At 28.7% G+C, this 18,046-nt stretch overlaps 1 protein-coding gene and 1 long non-coding RNA gene across 4 annotated transcripts in view; one reads left to right on the forward strand and one right to left on the reverse strand.

The window, feature by feature from the left end:
• The window catches only part of LOC111641940 (thioredoxin reductase 2, mitochondrial-like), a 38,109-nt gene that overhangs the window by 10,984 nt on the left and 9,079 nt on the right, over window positions 1–18,046 (forward strand). For 2 of the 3 annotated variants that reach the window (XM_023388193.1, XM_023388195.1), the window contains exons 5-11: window positions 759–834; window positions 4,997–5,127; window positions 7,413–7,432; window positions 16,203–16,294; window positions 16,425–16,596; window positions 16,679–16,812; window positions 17,940–18,035. In XM_023388193.1, the coding sequence (XP_023243961.1) occupies window positions 759–834; window positions 4,997–5,127; window positions 7,413–7,432; window positions 16,203–16,294; window positions 16,425–16,596; window positions 16,679–16,812; window positions 17,940–18,035 (721 nt within the window). Of the gene's footprint in view, window positions 1–758; window positions 835–2,798; window positions 2,875–4,996; window positions 5,128–7,412; window positions 7,433–16,202; window positions 16,295–16,424; window positions 16,597–16,678; window positions 16,813–17,939; window positions 18,036–18,046 lie in introns of all 3 variants that reach the window. The other variant, XM_023388194.1, reaches the window with a different exon arrangement.
• LOC111641941 lies at window positions 8,781–16,166 on the reverse strand. The gene is made up of 3 exons (XR_002759495.1): window positions 15,965–16,166; window positions 9,232–9,541; window positions 8,781–9,152 (listed from the first exon to the last, which is right to left on the reverse strand). It is a non-coding gene; the product is annotated as an uncharacterized LOC111641941 (long non-coding RNA).

The raw sequence follows: 18,046 nt of genomic DNA on the forward strand, positions 1-18,046 counted from the left end.
AAACAAAGTACAAATATCTGTAGTAAAGGCATTCAGGATCAACAGAAACATAATGAACTAACTTCATTTTGTCCCAAGATGTCATTTTGAAGTCTTGTTTAAACTCCTTAGTAATTAATGGTATTTAATAAAAGATTTTGTGTAGTCAAGTGAAGCTGAAAGAATTTTCTGCTGAGTAGAAGGAATCAAAAAAATTAAGAAACTTTGTATTACTTACATGTGGGTGTTTTTAAAAATAGATTAATAGCCAAAAATTACATGTTAATGTAAACACATTTTTGCCTCAATAGGCACTGAACAACAACAGCAATTTTATCATTATCATCTCCTGATGTGCAGATTTAGTTGCAATATTTATTACTAAGTTACATCACTTACTAAATTCAATGCAGGATATACATCATCTTGCTTCAGTATTCTGTCTTGCCCAACATTCCCTGTGTAAACTTTCTGCCACTCTTTCCTATCTATATGTTGTTTGCCTGCTCTCAATTCCCGACCTTAAATCTCTTGCTTATACGAATTATCATTCTATGATCTTCCTTTTACTTTCTTTCTTAGGATTTCTTTGTAAAATTCTTATTAGATTCTTTAGGTCACTCATTTCTTTACTTATCTTGATCAATACAAATTTATTTTAATTTAGTGGTATTTATAAATTTATATATAATTATTTTTCTTATTATGTTAATTAATTACAATATTTTTACTTTTTAATTCTTCATTCTACAGTATTTTCATACATATTATTTTTACAGAAATGTTGATTATATTAACGCTAAAGGATCTTTTGTAGATGAACATACTATAACTGCTGTGGGAGATAAGATAAATGTAATGTATTTTAATTAAATGCTATTATTAAACTTAACTATTATTTAATGTCAAAAAATTAATCTCTTAATCGTAAAGAATTTTTTAAAATTAATGACAAGAACAAATTATTTTCTTACTTATTGCCATGGCTTAAAACTAAGCTTAAAAACTTACATTTAATTTAATACAAAGTTTGAATTAATGATATTCTAAACATATAGAGAAATTTATAATCAAGAAATTATTTTATATATTATCAATTTTTTTTAAAATTTAATAAACAAATTGTTCTTAAACAAAACTCATTACATATTAAATAAAATGAATAACATTTGAACGGCTCAATTATTTTAGGTGAGTTTAGTGGCCACTCACAAATATTAAATTTGAGTATTCAATCAATGTAAGTAATTTATTTAGTATAATTGCTTGATGATGTATTTGAGTGAGTAAAGTTGAAGACTGAGCTACTTATGTTGCTACTGACTCTCAAGTTTATTGTCTGACTAAGAAACTCGTTCTTGTGTGCAAGAGTAACAAAGTGAGTAGATGATGTCTACATATCCTCTTTTACTTTAGCGTTTACATAATCAAGATGTTTTATATTCCATAATAGTGGATATTGTTCATGACTAAAAAATTAATAACATCAGTACAGTTCCATTTTCTTGACATTTTATGTCTTCAGAAATCAGCACCTAATAGCACAGAAAAAGAATCAGTGTTGCTGATAGTTGTAACTAACATTAACTGATTTAAGTATTTCTTCTAATGAGTAAATATGCTATTTCATTTACATTTACAGTAGAGCGTCGATTTTCCGAATCAATTGGGGACTGGGGTTGTCCGGATAACTGATTTACGTACGAAAAAATAGTTTAACGCAGTGTTTTTCAACCTGTGGGTCGCAATCCCTCTGGGGATTGCGAAGCCTTACATGGGGTCGCGGGTAAAAGAAAAAGACAAGTGTTTGTAGGTCCTACACTACATTAAAAAAAACTACAATTTCAGCGAGAAGGCTGTACCTGTTTATCATGCAGTACAGTTGGTGTTTTGATTGACATTTAGGTCGGAATGATGGGTGTCGCCCGGTAGGGGCATGGGGGGTACAGCCCACCCTAGAAAATGATAGCCGAAAAAGTGTCGAGGTGACCTGGAAAAAGAAGTGATAAGTAAAAAAAAAAAACAAAAGAGGTCAACAGCACTGTGAACCCATTGTTATTATAAGAAGGAAGTAACATACTATACGTGTTGTAAGTTATTGACGATTCTTCTTAAATTTCCATTTTAGTCAACAATAATTTCTCTCAACAGAAAGAAAATTAAATACATAATTTTTAAATCACTGATATAGTTTTAATATGGCCCTAGGGGGTCTCCAGAATTTTTTAACTTGTAAAGGGATCACGTATTCAAAAAGGTTGAAAAACAGTGGTTTAACATATCCAATGTCGAAATTTTTCTCCGTTGCGTGTCGCTTTGCGTGAACTTTCGTCAATGTTAAGCCTAACAAAGACTATTGTATCGTTAAAAATTATTTTTATTTTGTACAAACAAAATAAATATGTTGAAAAATATAAAAATAATAAAAAATTATACTTCAGATGTTAATTTAGTATCAAAAACGTAAAATATTTGAGTAGCCCAAGACGTAGCCAAAGATTGAAGCGCCACAGCACTGGCGAAAATTTAAATTTGCCGACTGGAATTCTTTCGGATGATTGACTTTCGGNCTTGCTTATACGAATTATCATTCTATGATCTTCCTTTTACTTTCTTTCTTAGGATTTCTTTGTAAAATTCTTATTAGATTCTTTAGGTCACTCATTTCTTTACTTATCTTGATCAATACAAGTTTATTTTAATTTAGTGGTATTTATAAATTTAAATATAATTATTTTTCTTATTATAATAATTAATTACAATATTTTTACTTTTTAATTCTTCATTCTACAGTATTTTCGTACATATTATTTTTACAGAAATGTTGATTATATTAACGCTAAAGGATCTTTTGTAGATGAACACACTATAACTGCTGTTGGAGATAAGATAAATGTAATGTATTTTAATTAAATGCTATTATTAAACTTAACTATTATTTAATGTCAAAAAATTAATCTCTTAATCGTAAAGAATTTTTTAAAATTAATGACAAGAACAAATTATTTTCTTACTTATTGCCATGGCTTAAAACTAAGCTTAAAAACTTACATTTAATTTAATACAAAGTTTGAATTAATGATATTCTAAACATATAGAGAAATTTATAATCAAGAAATTATTTTATATATTATCAATTTTTTTTAAAATTTAATAAACAAATTGTTCTTAAACAAAACTCATTACATATTAAATAAAATGAATAACATTTGAACGGCTCAATTATTTTAGGTGAGTTTAGTGGCCACTCACAAATATTAAATTTGAGTATTCAATCAATGTAAGTAATTTATTTAGTATAATTGCTTGATGATGTATTTGAGTGAGTAAAGCTGAAGATTGAGGTACTTATGTTGCTACTGACTCTCAAGTTTATTGTCTGACTAAGAAACTCGTTCTTGTGTGCAAGAATAACAAACTGAGTAGATGATGTCTACATATCCTCTTTTACTTTAACGTTTACATAATCAAGATGTTTTATATTCCATAATAGTGGATATTGTTCATGACTAAAAAATTAATAACATCAGTACAGTTCCATTTTTTCGACATTTTATGTCTTCAGAAATCAGCACCTAATAGCACAGAAAAAGAATCAGTGTTGCTGATAGTTGTAACTAACATTAACTGATTTAAGTATTTCTTCTAATGAGTAAATATGCTATTTCATTTACTTTTAATTGAACTACCTTATGTATAATTTTCTTCATATCATATGAATAAGTAAAAATAAGACAAACTATATTTTCTATACCATATTGGAAGTAGAGCTTTGGTTTCATTTACAAATCATTCTCATTGGTCATCAGAGGTTTTAAGAACAAATTTATAAAACTTTAAAAACTGTCTGGTTCAATTTTTTTTTTGAAAAATTCTGTTTTCTATAGTTAAGATTAAATTAATAATTAGAAATTTAATTCAGAATTTAAGTAAGCAATTTAGAAACTTTAAGTAAGAAAGATTGAATCAAAACATAATTCAAACTTCTGCTTAGAGCTGACAGTCCTGATACTTAGCCAGAAAAATAATCTGCCTTTTTAAGCTGAAGTTTGGCTAACAATTTGGGTTTTGTTATATTGTATATGTGTATATTCTTGAAACTTCTATGGAAGATTATTCATGCTAAGTGTTACAACCATCCAATAAGATTTTCTGTTAGCACTAGATATAACTACTGTGTTTCCCCGAAAATAAGACATCTGCAGAAAATAAGACTTAGCACTGGTTTTGCTGAATTGCGAAATATAAGACCTCCCCCTGAAAGTAAGACCTAGCAAAGTTTTTTTTACTCGTAACAGTCATTGACAGATGCTTGAAAGTGGCCGTTAGCTTTTTGAAAGTACAGCTACAGATTGGTCAGCAGACAATTACGCCACACGGCATGATTTGCATAAGACTATGGCTTAGGAATCACAGATTTGCATAACGTTACGGCTGGTGATGGCTAATTGGTCGGCCGGGAATCACGCCACATTACATTTTCATAGTGCTACGGTTCAGTAAGAACGGTTGGTCATCGAGTCCGATGTTGACGCTATAAAAAGGTGACAGTTCGACACACCGGATATACGTCACTCTTGTCTAAGTTCAACTTGGGAATTTTTTTGTTCAATAATAAATGTGAATTCTTCTTCCAGGAAAAAATAAGACATTCCCTGAAAATAAGACCTAGCGCATTTTTCAGAGCAAAAATTAATATAAGACACTGTCTTATTTTCGGGGAAACACGGTANTGGGTTTTGTTATATTGTATATGTGTATATTCTTGAAACTTCTATGGGAGATTATTCATGCTAAGTGTTACAACCATCCAATAAGATTTTCTGTTAGCACTAGATATAACTATATTCATTGTACATTACAGTCCACTCATTATCTAACTGACTGAACAAAATTTTAGCTAATTTCAGCATCTTCATTACAATTCTTTGGAAATGCTGACTACTTAGGCTAGTTACATATGTAAAATAAATAAAGTAATAAAATTTTACATTAAATATTGTAATTTTTTCCATAGAAAAAGTTAACTGCCCATAACTTTGTTATAGCGGTTGGAGGAAGACCAAATTATCCAGACATTAAAAGTGCTAAAGAATATGGAATTACAAGTGATGATATATTCTTATTAAAAAAACCTCCTGGTAAAACGTAAGCTTAATTTTAATATTTAAATAAATAAATATATGATTTTTAGCAATGTCTTAACTTACCACTTATAAAAGTTATTAATCTTAAGAAATATATGTGACACTACTGTATATAACTGTTGTGGTAGAATTATGAAATAGATATCATTTTCTTGTATTATCTATTTTTTCTTTTATTTTATTTATAAATTCTTTCCATCATTGAGCCAAGTGAAGTACTAGATGTTGAGGGATGAAGCATGACATTTGAAATCAAACCATTCATGACAATTTTTGAGGTCCTGATTTCTAGAGTGGCAGATTGACATCTTTGCTGAATAGGCCCTCATTCCATCTATTGTTTATCAACTGTCAATTTTTTACAATGGAACAAATCCCAAATAAATTCTGTATCCATTTCATTATAAGAAAATGAACAATCAAAATCTTTGATTTAAATATTAAAAAAAAATTTTTTTAATTACATATTTCACATATGAGTATAGTTAATGATGATGCAGTAATAGTCTTGGTACTTAAAATTAATAATAGGAGAAAATGATTGTTGTAATTAAGGCATTATAAGTACAGATAAATAACAAAAAATAAAGGAGCTACCTTTGTTTTGAAAAGCAATTTGAATTAGATGAATTATTTTATCATTTCAACTTTTAAATTTGCTCAGTTCATATGAAAACAATCCAAAGATGAAGGAAATCTCAAAAAAAGTTTATTGAGTTTCTACTCTAGGACTTCTGTAATCACGAATATGTTGCTTTTAAGTTAAAATACCAAGAGAGAGAGTCACAAGATGATGACTCAGTCATTCAGCTTTCTTTGCTTAAGAAGTTTGTTTTATTTTTATGTTAAATAAATACCCTCTTTTTTTTACATTTATTAGTATTCTTTTTATGAAGTTAACAGTGATAGTTCTTTATATTCTTCAAAACTTAACTTTTGAAGAATATAAAGGACGTTTATTTTTTTATTAAAAATGTATTTTTTATAATTCTATTTTTCTCTCTTGCGCTCTTTTTTCTTTGTTTTAATATCTTCATATTTGTATACACATATTTATCTATAAAAGACTAATATTATTTGAATATGTTTTTAACAAAGAAATAAAACAATATTGAATGGATTGATACTGAAATAGTTTTTGAAAAATATTAGTAGTATTTACAATAAATTTATTAATATTTTGTCTATAGTCAAAGAAGAAAAATGGACATTTAATTAATACAGAAATAAAAAAATTATATATATATGTATTTGGATATACAGCAATACTATTTTTTGAAAAGATTTAATTAAAAAATTTGAAAATTATTCTAAAAAGTTTAAAGGAAAAAGCTGTTCTTAATTAAAAACTAAGTGATGTAGGAACTATAGTGATGCTGAATTGATTAAAACTTGAAGATTTTAATGAAAGATAAATTTTAGTTCTTTATTTTTGTCATATTTAAGTGCTCTTGATTAATTTATCATCATACATACCTCTTCAAATTGAATAATATACAGAGTGTATCAGAATGACGTTTTAAAAATTTGGGGGATTGTAGAGGATGAAATTTTGAACGTTTTGATATAAGGAACCTATAGTCGGAAATGTGATATAAAGTTTCTATAGCACTTTGCACGTTCTATGCAGTTGGTGTGCTGAATGAAACAGCAGAATACAGTATTTATGACAAGCTTTATTGACAAAACAGTAGAGTACTGTACATAGAATCAGTGGCTGCACTACTTTAGAGTAAATGTGTCAATGTGACAACCACCAACTTTGTTACATAATGTGCAACGACAAACCATGTTTTGTCTGACTCTCTAAGATGCCACACTCCCCTCTGAAAGATGACAAGCACTAAGTACACAACGTCCTGTATACAGGCTCAGTTAGACCACTGCAGTTGTGTGTTTACTGTCTTTCATCAGCAGCAATAACATGATGTCAATGGACAGAAGGGTAGCTTCCAAAGTGAAGGGCAGTCAAGCACTTCCTACCGCTGTAGACACTTTAGTTCAAATTTCCAGCTATATGTTCCTTATATCAAAATGTTCAAAATCCTCTACAATCCCCCAAAGTTTTAAAACATCATTCTAATACATCCTGTATAAATTACTTCATAATTTAAAATAGCCCAAAACATCTATTAATATTTGATGTTATATCTGAACTACTATACCAATGAAGATATATTTAAGTTATTATAATAATTAGAATAATAATAAATATAATTACTATTTAAAATTTTATCTGTAGAAAATGTAATATTAAATATTAATATGTTTGATTATATTTTTCAGGTTAATAATTGGTGCCAGTTGTATCCTTAAATTGAATTTAATTTTACTGGTTTTTTAATAAACATATGTTTATTTTAATAATTTTTTTATTAAATGAAAATTAGAAATATTGTTACTCGATGGCCAGATTCAAAACATGAAAGTAAAACTTTTACTAATAGCAGTATTTTTAGAAAAACTTTACTAAGGTTATTGTAATGGATATCTGGTTGGTGACAGTGGCTATCCTTGTTTGCCATATTTAATGACCTATTTCTACATCCACAGAATCATGCCAAAAGATGGTGTAATAAAGCTCATTCATGAGCAAGAAATATCATCGAGAGATTATTTGGGGTCTGAAAAAGATGATTTCCATGCATTGGAAGTTGTCTGAGAACTAAATTAGACAACACACTTAATATAATAATAGCCACAGCAATTTTGCATTTTGCATAATTGCGCCATTGATTTTAAAGAGGAGGAGTTTATTATTGATCATTTAAATGAAGAAAGAGAGGAAGAAACATCAACAGTGAATAAGTGATCAATTTCAGGATCTGCTCTTCAAAGATTATTGAATTGCAACATTTTAGTTGAATGAAACAGTATTTTAGGACTATGACAAAAGGTCCTTTCAGGACCATACAATTTTGATAAAGAGTGAACCTATCACAGATAAAATAATTCTCTTTTTATTCATTTTAAATAAAAATATTACTTAACATAACCTATGTAACAAATTAAATAAACATTCATACAACTGTTTTATTCATCCATGTTTCCTCAAAAAGATTTAAATTATGATTTCTCAATTCAAATTTCTTTTGGAAATATATTTAATTTAATGTTTGTTCTACCAAATATTTGGTTATTTTACTCTAAAATTATCAGATTTATGTTGACATTTTATGTATTTGATGTGGTTAAAAACAGTTTTAAAGTCATTATAGAATTTATTCATAGAAAGCTGAGCTAGAAATATAATTAATGTCTTCATTTTAGTTACAAATTTCAAAATTTGTTTAAAACTTACATTTTGGACTTAACAAAACTTACATTTTGGACTTAACATATTACACTCACTGCCAAAAGTTAAGCACAGAGCAGAAAATGTTCATGTCTGGAAAGCAATCGGCATTTGAGAGGCTGCAATTCACTGCAGAGGTAGGTGGAAGTATGCAAATATGTTACGTTACTATCAATCATGGTTATGTGTCCTGAAATATGCAAAACAGGCAGTCGTATAAGAAGCCAGCCTTCTGAAGTGTGAGAGGAGTTGCATGTANATGTTAAACATGATTCTGTAATCACAAACAATAGCTAAATAGCTATTTGATAAAAAAGCATATATATATATATATATTTTACATATGAATTATGCTTCACTTTTGTCTTTCTTTTATGCAATACAACTTATTGAAAAAATTTACAGATTTCACTTTACACTAAAAATTATAATCTTTATTTTCATACATTTTTTCTTTGATATTCTTCCATCATCTAATTGTTTATTAATACGATATGACCACTAAACTAAAGTTGTTGGCCTAGAAAAGGGCCGTTTTAATATTTATAATAAATAAATTTATTTATTATGTGATAATTTTAGTTCTTGCAGAAGTTTCAACTTTTTAAACCTGAATACCTCTATCCTATGTTGTTCTGCTTCTAGCCTTTTCCTTTCTGTATCTTGTTTCATTTTCTCTGTTTTTATGCCATCCTCTATTAGCTGGATTTGGGATTTTTCTAGAGTTAATGCTATAAATATAGTATGAATAATTATGTTTTAGAAAGTAATTATTAATATTTAGTATCATTTTATCTGAATATTATTTACCATTGTCTTTTGGATGGTGGTGGATCATCTGCCACTTCCATATTTTCCTTGGCATCACTTATCACTACAGGTGAAAATAATCCTGAATTAGAGTATTCATTTATAGATGTAAGTAATTCAGTATTTTATTTTCATATGTAATGATAAGTGGTGATGGTGGTTTATGTGGATTGGACAATGGTTCAATACTGTAATCCAAAACAGATAAAACTACTTATGTAGAGGGATTCGACGATAACGGTCCTATGTGCAGCTCATTGGTTATTATCTGCCTCTTTTTTGGCATCTAGTTTTAATTGCTTCCAGCAACCTATAAAATAGATCATAAGATATACTTTTCTAATACACTTTTCTCAAATTAAATATGCTGTTTTAATATTTGTATATTCATATAATCTGTTAATCTAATAAATAGAAGTAGGGATTAGCAGGATATGAAATCTTGATTCAGAATAGAGTTCTACAATTTGGACATGTAATTGTAAAATTTAAATCTTTTCCCAATTGAAATTATAATTAAACTGCAGCTTTTTTTCCCTTACTCTTTCACTTAAATATAGATTTCACAAAGTAATTTTCATTGTAATAAATTTAATTTAGGTAAATATTAATCATAACTTTCTACATTATTTTTATTATAATTTTGAATTATTATTCTACTTTGATATTATTAATGTTAAAAATATTAACTAACATTTTTTAGTTAATATTTTTAACACTAATGTTAAAAATATTAACTAAAAAAATAATCTTCAATGAATGTTTTACATTCATACTTGCCTTTCAATTGTACTATTGTATGAGCTGCTCTACAGGGAAATGTTAAGGAGAATTCGTTTAGAATCTTCCATGTGGTTTTTTTTTCTAGAGTACAGTTATCATATCCCTTCTCTTCGACTACAGGATAATTTTTAATAATTTTCACCAGGATTAGTGTTACCACCCATATGATTTTCATCTGGACAGTCCGGGAATTAATTCACTGTCTGGGTGAACTATTAATTTTGCCCGGGAATTTCGTATAAATTGTGAAATTACGATGAAACAAAGTTCTTGCAAATATTTTTACAAATTTACACTATTTTAACAACAAAAGAACTCACACTCTCTGAAACTCATCTGCAATTCTGCCATGTTAGTCTGTTTACACTGACGTGTGGCATGCAACCTGTCAACCTTTTTTTTTTCGCATGTACTATCGTACATGTCTCCAATATCCAATAGAGCTAAGTCATCTCTACCTGTTCTTTCTTAATTTAGGATTACTTATGTTACTCCTATGCAAGTCCCTAGTCCCTAACTGTAACTGATTTAGAACCAGCATGCACGTTATTCTTCGCATTGTAAAACGACATTGCGCATGCGTCAGGAACTTCTGTTTGAAGAAACCTGATCTGCCGTCTGGGTTAATGATTTTGAAAAGGCCAGGATGTTCTTTTCTTCACTAGCCAGGATGTTCTTTTCTTCTTCTGAAAAATTCCTACATGTTTGACACAGTTGCCATGTTTCTGATGTCATATGAATAATCTGATTGGCTGAACGACTCCTAAAAGGGGAGTAATGGCAAAGAAAGTAAGAGCCAATATTTTGACCAGATTCGTTTAGATCGTGTTCGGAAATAGACAATCATCGTGTTTGCAACATATTTTAAATCACAGTTCAGCCAGCTGACATCTATAGGTCGTTGGGTTGTGAAATGTCATTTAACATAAACGCTGTCTCTGCAATTGGCTGTGTATGGCTACAATATCAAACACAACAAAACAACACTGTTCACATTATCACACCACATGTACAGTACATGGATGATATCAAACTGTATGCATCCACACAGAATCAGCATCATCTCTTACAAGCTACTAACACACACTCAAATGATATACAAATGGAGTTTGGTCTAGACCTGTGTTTTTCAACCTGTGGGTCATGACCCCCAGGGGGGTCGCAAAGCCATACACAGGGGGTTGAGGGTAAAAGAAAAAGACAAGTGTTTGTAGGTCCTACACTACAATAAAAAAAATTACACTACAATTTCAGTGAGAAGGCTGTGCCTGTTTATTTTACAATACAATTGTTTTTTTATCGATATTTAAATCTCTACAGAAAGAAAATTAAATACGTACAGTAGTTTTTAAAATCACTGACATAGTTTTAATATGGCCATGGGGGGTCGCCAGAATTTTTTAACTTGTAAAGGGGTCACGTATTCAAGAAGGTTGAAAAACACTGGTCTAGACAAATGCAAAACACTCCAATTGAAAAAGGAGACTTTGTACTCAAAAGTGGAGATATTATTGAGTCCATGGAAGAGGGCGAGTTTTACAAATATTTTGGATTCCAAACTTACAGAACATGCACAGATAAAAGAAAGGTTAACACTTGAATACCAGAACAGATTAAATGCAATACTAAAACACATTTAAATACAAAACATACTATTAAAGCTACTAATGTGTATGTTGTCCCTGTACTCACTTATTCTTTTGAAGTTATACACTGGACAGATCTTGTGTAACTCCAAAGGAAAACATGAACACTTACTAAGCATAAACAATATCACCCAAAGTCATCCACACCTAGACTGACACTTCCATTGGTAAAGCCATTGGCCATTCTACACCATGTGATCTTTAGCCCACTGCATTCTTGCCAATTTGTGTTGTTTTTTTTTTTCATCATGGCAGAAATTTTATACATGGAACTGCTGAACTTATTTGATAAACAATGCTTTTTGATATTTTAAATTCTCTTTCAAACAAAATTTGATGAACTGATTTATCCTGTTGTGATGCAAGGCATACAATTTAATTATCATCCCTTTGAGATGTGATTTTAGGTTTTCCTGATTGACGTTTATAAAGTATTCGTGATGATTTTCCCAAAATTTTATAAATTCCAGGAGTTCTGTTCATTAAAACAGCAATTTCCTTGATACAACAGCCTTTTGCTTTTCATTTTCATATTCTTGCAATTCCTTCCATACTAAACTCTCTTCCATGTGGCATTTTGAAAAGTTTTGATTCAATATTAAATTATTACTTAACAACGAAGTTAAAGTGTTACTTGACATTATTTATAATTATTTTCATAATTTTAAGTTTCTTATGCTTGAAATTTTACAATTCTGTTTTATTATCTATACTTTTGGGACAGCCAAATATATATTTTTGTTGTAAAAATAATTAACATAATGATCTTTAATTTCAAAATTATCAAAAAATCAGAGTAAAGTAATTTAAATCTACAAATGAAATCATTCTCATTTCTCTTAAATTCCTAACAATTATGAAAAAGTACTAAAATGTTGATTATCTATACTTTTCAGACACACTGTATTTTTTGATATCAACAGAAGACAAATTATGTTCTTATCCAGCAGTAAGAATTTGCTATAGATTGAAAAATATCTCGCAAACATATCGAATATATATTGAAGAGCATTTTAAATAACTATTAATAATAGAGATAACAAATGCAGAAATATAGAAAGATCTTGCAATAAACTATTATTTTAAACAGTGAACAGTTTTAGTGACTTAACCTTTTCACAAGTAGGTTTGGTTTTTGCTGTGTGAAGCCTGGTGGCATTTTATCATGTTGCTAGGCACTACCAAGGTTAACAAGTATGAGTATTACCAAAAATAGCAGATATGAAAAGTTCTCATTTGTCTCAGTAAAAGGATTAAATTTTGATGCAGATTGTTTGTTAGTTCTATTTTCCTAGGAGGTTTCGATAATTATTATTTTAGAATTTTAAGAGGTGTGGACTTAGAAAATTTTTAATAATTTTACTTAATTATGAGGAACTGAACTATATGTGAGATTGGGGACTCGGGATTGAAATGTTTTATTATATTTTGCCTGAAAGATTGTCAGAATCTTATTAATGTCAGGAACCTGACACCAGTTATTGATAGAATAAATATTTTATATTGCATTCTAACTCACAATAGTGATTGAATTATTTCAAATTAGTCTGATTTTTTATCTGAGTGGCGAATGAATCTAGGAGAGAGTTTTGAACTGACATTGGAGTTAGGCCATCAAAATACAGTACAATAATAAAATATAGTTTTTGTATTTAAATAAATAAATTGTATTTATACAATATATCTACATGAACAAATATAAAGAGAATATAAAATAAAATTTCCATTCAACAATCTACTTGAGTGAGACAATTTAATATTCAATTTCTTTATGTATCTTGAGAGAGAGAAAGATTACAGTGTTACAGTCAAATATAATACCTCATTTTATAATTTTTTTTTCTATATCCACCAGGGACTGGCAATAGTATCCTGCATTTGGCAGGAAATTCCTTTCTGTTTGAGTAATAACTTCTTACAGTTCCATTTCCAATTCTAGCTCTGGGACATTTGGTCAGATGAATATCCTATAAATAGGATTGACACAATCATTTGGGGTTATTTAACTCAGCTGAGGAAAGAAGCTGATATCTAAATCAACATCTCTCCTCAGGAACTTCCTTTCAAATCTAAAGAAAGTTCGTCTGTGACTTGTGATTACTAACAAAAATGTTTCCTGTTTAAAAACGTTCCAAAACGCTTGTATCGTTAATTCAAATTTTAGAGTTAGGAGTTTGATTTTTTCTTTTTTCCGTTTATTCTTGAAAAAGGTCATTGAATATGACCGAAAACGTTAGAATGTAATAAATATGGCTGCATATTTAAAAGGTTTTCTTGTGTGTGTTTAATTAGTAAGAAATGCAGTCTACGATGAGTTCTAATGTTTCCTGTTTTGTCAAATTTAAAAATTTTTCTATTTAGCCCTAGGTTTTCACATAGCTTTCCCTTTTCCAAAAATTATAGGTGTTACATATGATTTTTCATTTTTCACAAACAGAAAAATTTAAAAGTTTAGTTTGACTCTCTCTTCCCTCTAACTTTAGAATAAAACTTATTTTTCTTGACCATGCAAAACAAAAGTTCTAATCATTATTCTATTTAACAAAAATTTCAATGCAAACATTAAATTATATAATTTACAGTGAAATTACATTTTTGAATTGGCACAGAGTTGGCATTGTTCTTACATTTCAATGATGAATGAAGTACAATTTTTTACTACAGAATAGATGTTGGTCATAGTATCCTGGATTGAAGGGAAGTTGTTCGGATCATGACTGAACATTTGCTTCTAGATTCTTGCTCCAAGTCTTCTCATAAATGAAATTGAACTTGTCTGTAGATAGGTGATCTATTGGACAGTTCCTCTTGGAATATTTCAAGAAAGTTTTTAGAGTTCTTTTAAGATGTGAATGTTCATGCATTATTAAATTTCACAGGTTATCATTTTGCGCTACGAGGTATTATACTAATAAAGGTGTTACAAACACACATTTTATTGTGACTCACTCTCTGTTAAAATTCTATTGTAATTTTACTTTATCTTTACTTTTTAAATTAAAACTAAGGTTTTAACTCTAAAATGTTCCTTATTGGATAATGTTCTATTATCAATTTATTTTTCATGTCATATTCAAAGCTAACCTCTGAAATCAATGGAAGACAAACAACAATTGCCAAGTAACATACAACACTATTTTCAAAAGGTGCGAGATCCAATTTCAGATCTTTCCATTTCCCATTTTATTTTGTGGAAAAGTCATTGTTGCATTATTATTATTGTCATCTGGTATCTGTTCTACTGGTTCTTTTTCTAAAACATGTTTTGGTTTCTCTTTTTCTCTATATCAATGGTTCCCAATTAGTGGTATGTGAAATTGCGTGAAGGGGTAAGTGTGGCAATCTAAAATCGGTCGATTTAAAATTTAAATGCATGAGATGAAGCAATCAAAAAAATAATGGGTGGACCATCAAAAATTCGGCAATTTACAACATGATGTTGAATGCACAAATTTGTTTATTTATAACTAAAAATATTCTCAAAATTTCATCAAAAAAATGCATTTGTGACAATACCTAAATGAAATTCTTACGCAAGAAACAAAAATTGTACAATTAACAATATTATCATATCAACGAAGTGGCAATAAAATATTTACTACCATTCTGCACAATATACCTCTGTGAGAGAGGATTTTTGGCCATAACAAACATGAAAACTAAACATCGTCACTGACTTCAACTCGAAGATGACTTGAGACTGAAGCTGGCCAAAAAGCAACCAGATTTTTCAAAGTTGTGCAAAGAAAATCATGCACATTTGTCACATTAAAATTAAATAACCTTATGTTATTTTCATTATTATTAGAATAGTATTTTAAGGGTAATAAATGTAAAAAAAACTTATTCTATTTATCACTAGCTGTCTACCCACAGCTTTGCCCGCATTTTATCAAAATTTCTCATGGAAGTAAGATATTTTCTCGCAGTAAAATGTAGCCCATGTCCATCTCCAACATGTAAGCTATCTCTGTGCCAAATTTTATTAAAACCTGTTCAGTGGTTTAGACATGAAAAGGTGACAGACAGACAGAATTACCATCAAATTTATAATATTAGTGTGGATTAATATGAATTTCTGCTATAAGGGGTATGTGGGTTTGAGCTGTTTCTTAAAGTGGTACACAGGAAAAACTAATTGAGAACCACTGCTCTATATATATCTACATGAACAAATATAATGAAAATATAAAATAAACAAAATTTCCATTCAACAATCTATTCAAGTGAGACAATCTAATATTAAATTCCTTTAAATCTATCTTAAGAGAGAGAGAGCTTACAGTATTAGTGAAATATAATACCTGATTTTATAATTTTTTTCTATTTTCTTCTATATCCACCAGGTCTGGCAATGATATTTTGCATTTGGCAGGAAACTCCTCCTAAACAAAAAGGAGGAAACAAGAACAAAAAGTACATATACTTAAGCATATACTGTATTTATTTTTTATTGCAGTATTTTAATTTGTGTTTTTAAACATATACAAATTGCAACACTCTGTACCATTATTATTTAAATAAGCACTTAATTATACCAAGATGTGGCATTAGAATGTGCAGGATTTCTTACTGGCTTAAATTTCGATACAACACTGCTTGTGAGATCTATTTTCTTAAGAGGTTTTGATCAGGTAAGACTTGTTCTCTTTTCTGAATTATTTTTTATTTTTTTATCATCTTTAAAATTATTTCAATAATTCATTTTTAATATTAAATAAAAATTTTCTGTTTAAAGAAGTTTTTTAATTAATTCTTAATTAGGAAATGGCACAACTTGTTGCTGATAATATGAAATCTAAAGGAACACACATTTTTCAATATTATAACATAAAAAAAATTAACAAGCTTGAAAATTCAAAATTAGAAGTTTTGTGGCAAGATAAAGATGGAAAAGAAGGAAAAGATACATTTGATACAGTTCTTTTTGCAACTGGTAGACAAATTTAAATATTTACTCATAAAAACAAAAATAAAAAGACATTTTACATTTTATGATTACTTTTATATTTTTATAGGACGAAAAGCACAGACTGATAATCTGAATCTTGAAAAAATAGGAGTAAAAGTAGACAAGGAAAGCAGAAAGATTATAGGAGAAAATGAGCAATCATCAATTCATAACATTTATGCTATTGGTGATTGCTTGAAAGTAACATATTTTAATCCTATGTAAAAATTGTAGTATAACTGTTAGAGTAGACACCTTATGTCTAAAATATATCTTGAGATGATTAAACTTGGATAAAAAATTTAAAATTATTAGAAGTTCAAATGATAACCTAGCCTCAGTTAACTGGTCTTATCTGTGGTTATGATATTAGAAATTCATGAAATTTAGTTTAAAGTTTGCTATTCAATGAGAATTTATAGAAAAATTATTATTATTATTATTTGCAAAATTGATATTTTTAAGATGTCACCAGTCACAGTAACATGCCCACAGTGCCAATATATTGTTTATGACTACTACAACAAACTTTAGGACACTTTTCAAACAAATTTACAGACCTGAAACAAGCTCATTTTACTGCTGAATTCATCAAAAGCATGTGCAATTAATAATAATTTTATTTAAATCTTGCATTTTAGTCAATTTAGTAGAAAAGCAGCCATTATAAAAATATTAAATTGTTCAATTTTCCATTTCATATAAATTTGCCTCCTAGAAATTAGCATTATCTATCTATAAAATTGTTTAACAAATTATTTAATGCATTTAATACAAAAAACTAATAATAGACTACATATTTAACATTGATAAACTTCTGTACAAACAGTAACAGTTTTACTATATTATATCTTATAACATGGCCATTTAGCTTAAACTTAACTATTGTTTTTGAATGGTTACAAAATGATGACAATTTGCAGATATGAGGAACTTGATTTGAACTCAGTAAGACAATTTATCATGAATAGTACAGATTAAAGCATCATTCCACATCTGTCATACATGCTGGTTGATACCATTTTGGATTGGCTCTCTTTAATGAGAATAATTGTGAGTGGTCATACAGTCTTAATGTGCTGATGCTTCATATTGATTAATTAATCAAATGTTATGTAAGAAATTTACACTTCCATTCTTGAAGAATTTAATTCAACATTTGCTGATCCTAGAGACCTGCTGATTTGTTTGATAATGTCTAATATAACAATAAATCCAATTTGTTTCGATATTTTTAATTTCAGCTATTATTATATAATATATATTTAAAATAATAAAATTTGTATGTTTCTGTAATATCTTATCTCACAGTTTGAATATTAACTTAGGATAAACCTGAGTTAACTCCTGTTGCAATTAAAGCTGGAAGATTACTTGCTCAAAGATTATTTAGTAATTCAACCATTCAAATGGATTATAATAATGTAAATATATT

This window comes from Centruroides sculpturatus, unplaced genomic scaffold (assembly GCF_000671375.1).
Source record: "Centruroides sculpturatus isolate CEXI.00-Female unplaced genomic scaffold, Cexi_2.0 scaffold1126, whole genome shotgun sequence".
Classification (NCBI taxonomy): domain Eukaryota; kingdom Metazoa; phylum Arthropoda; class Arachnida; order Scorpiones; family Buthidae; genus Centruroides; species Centruroides sculpturatus.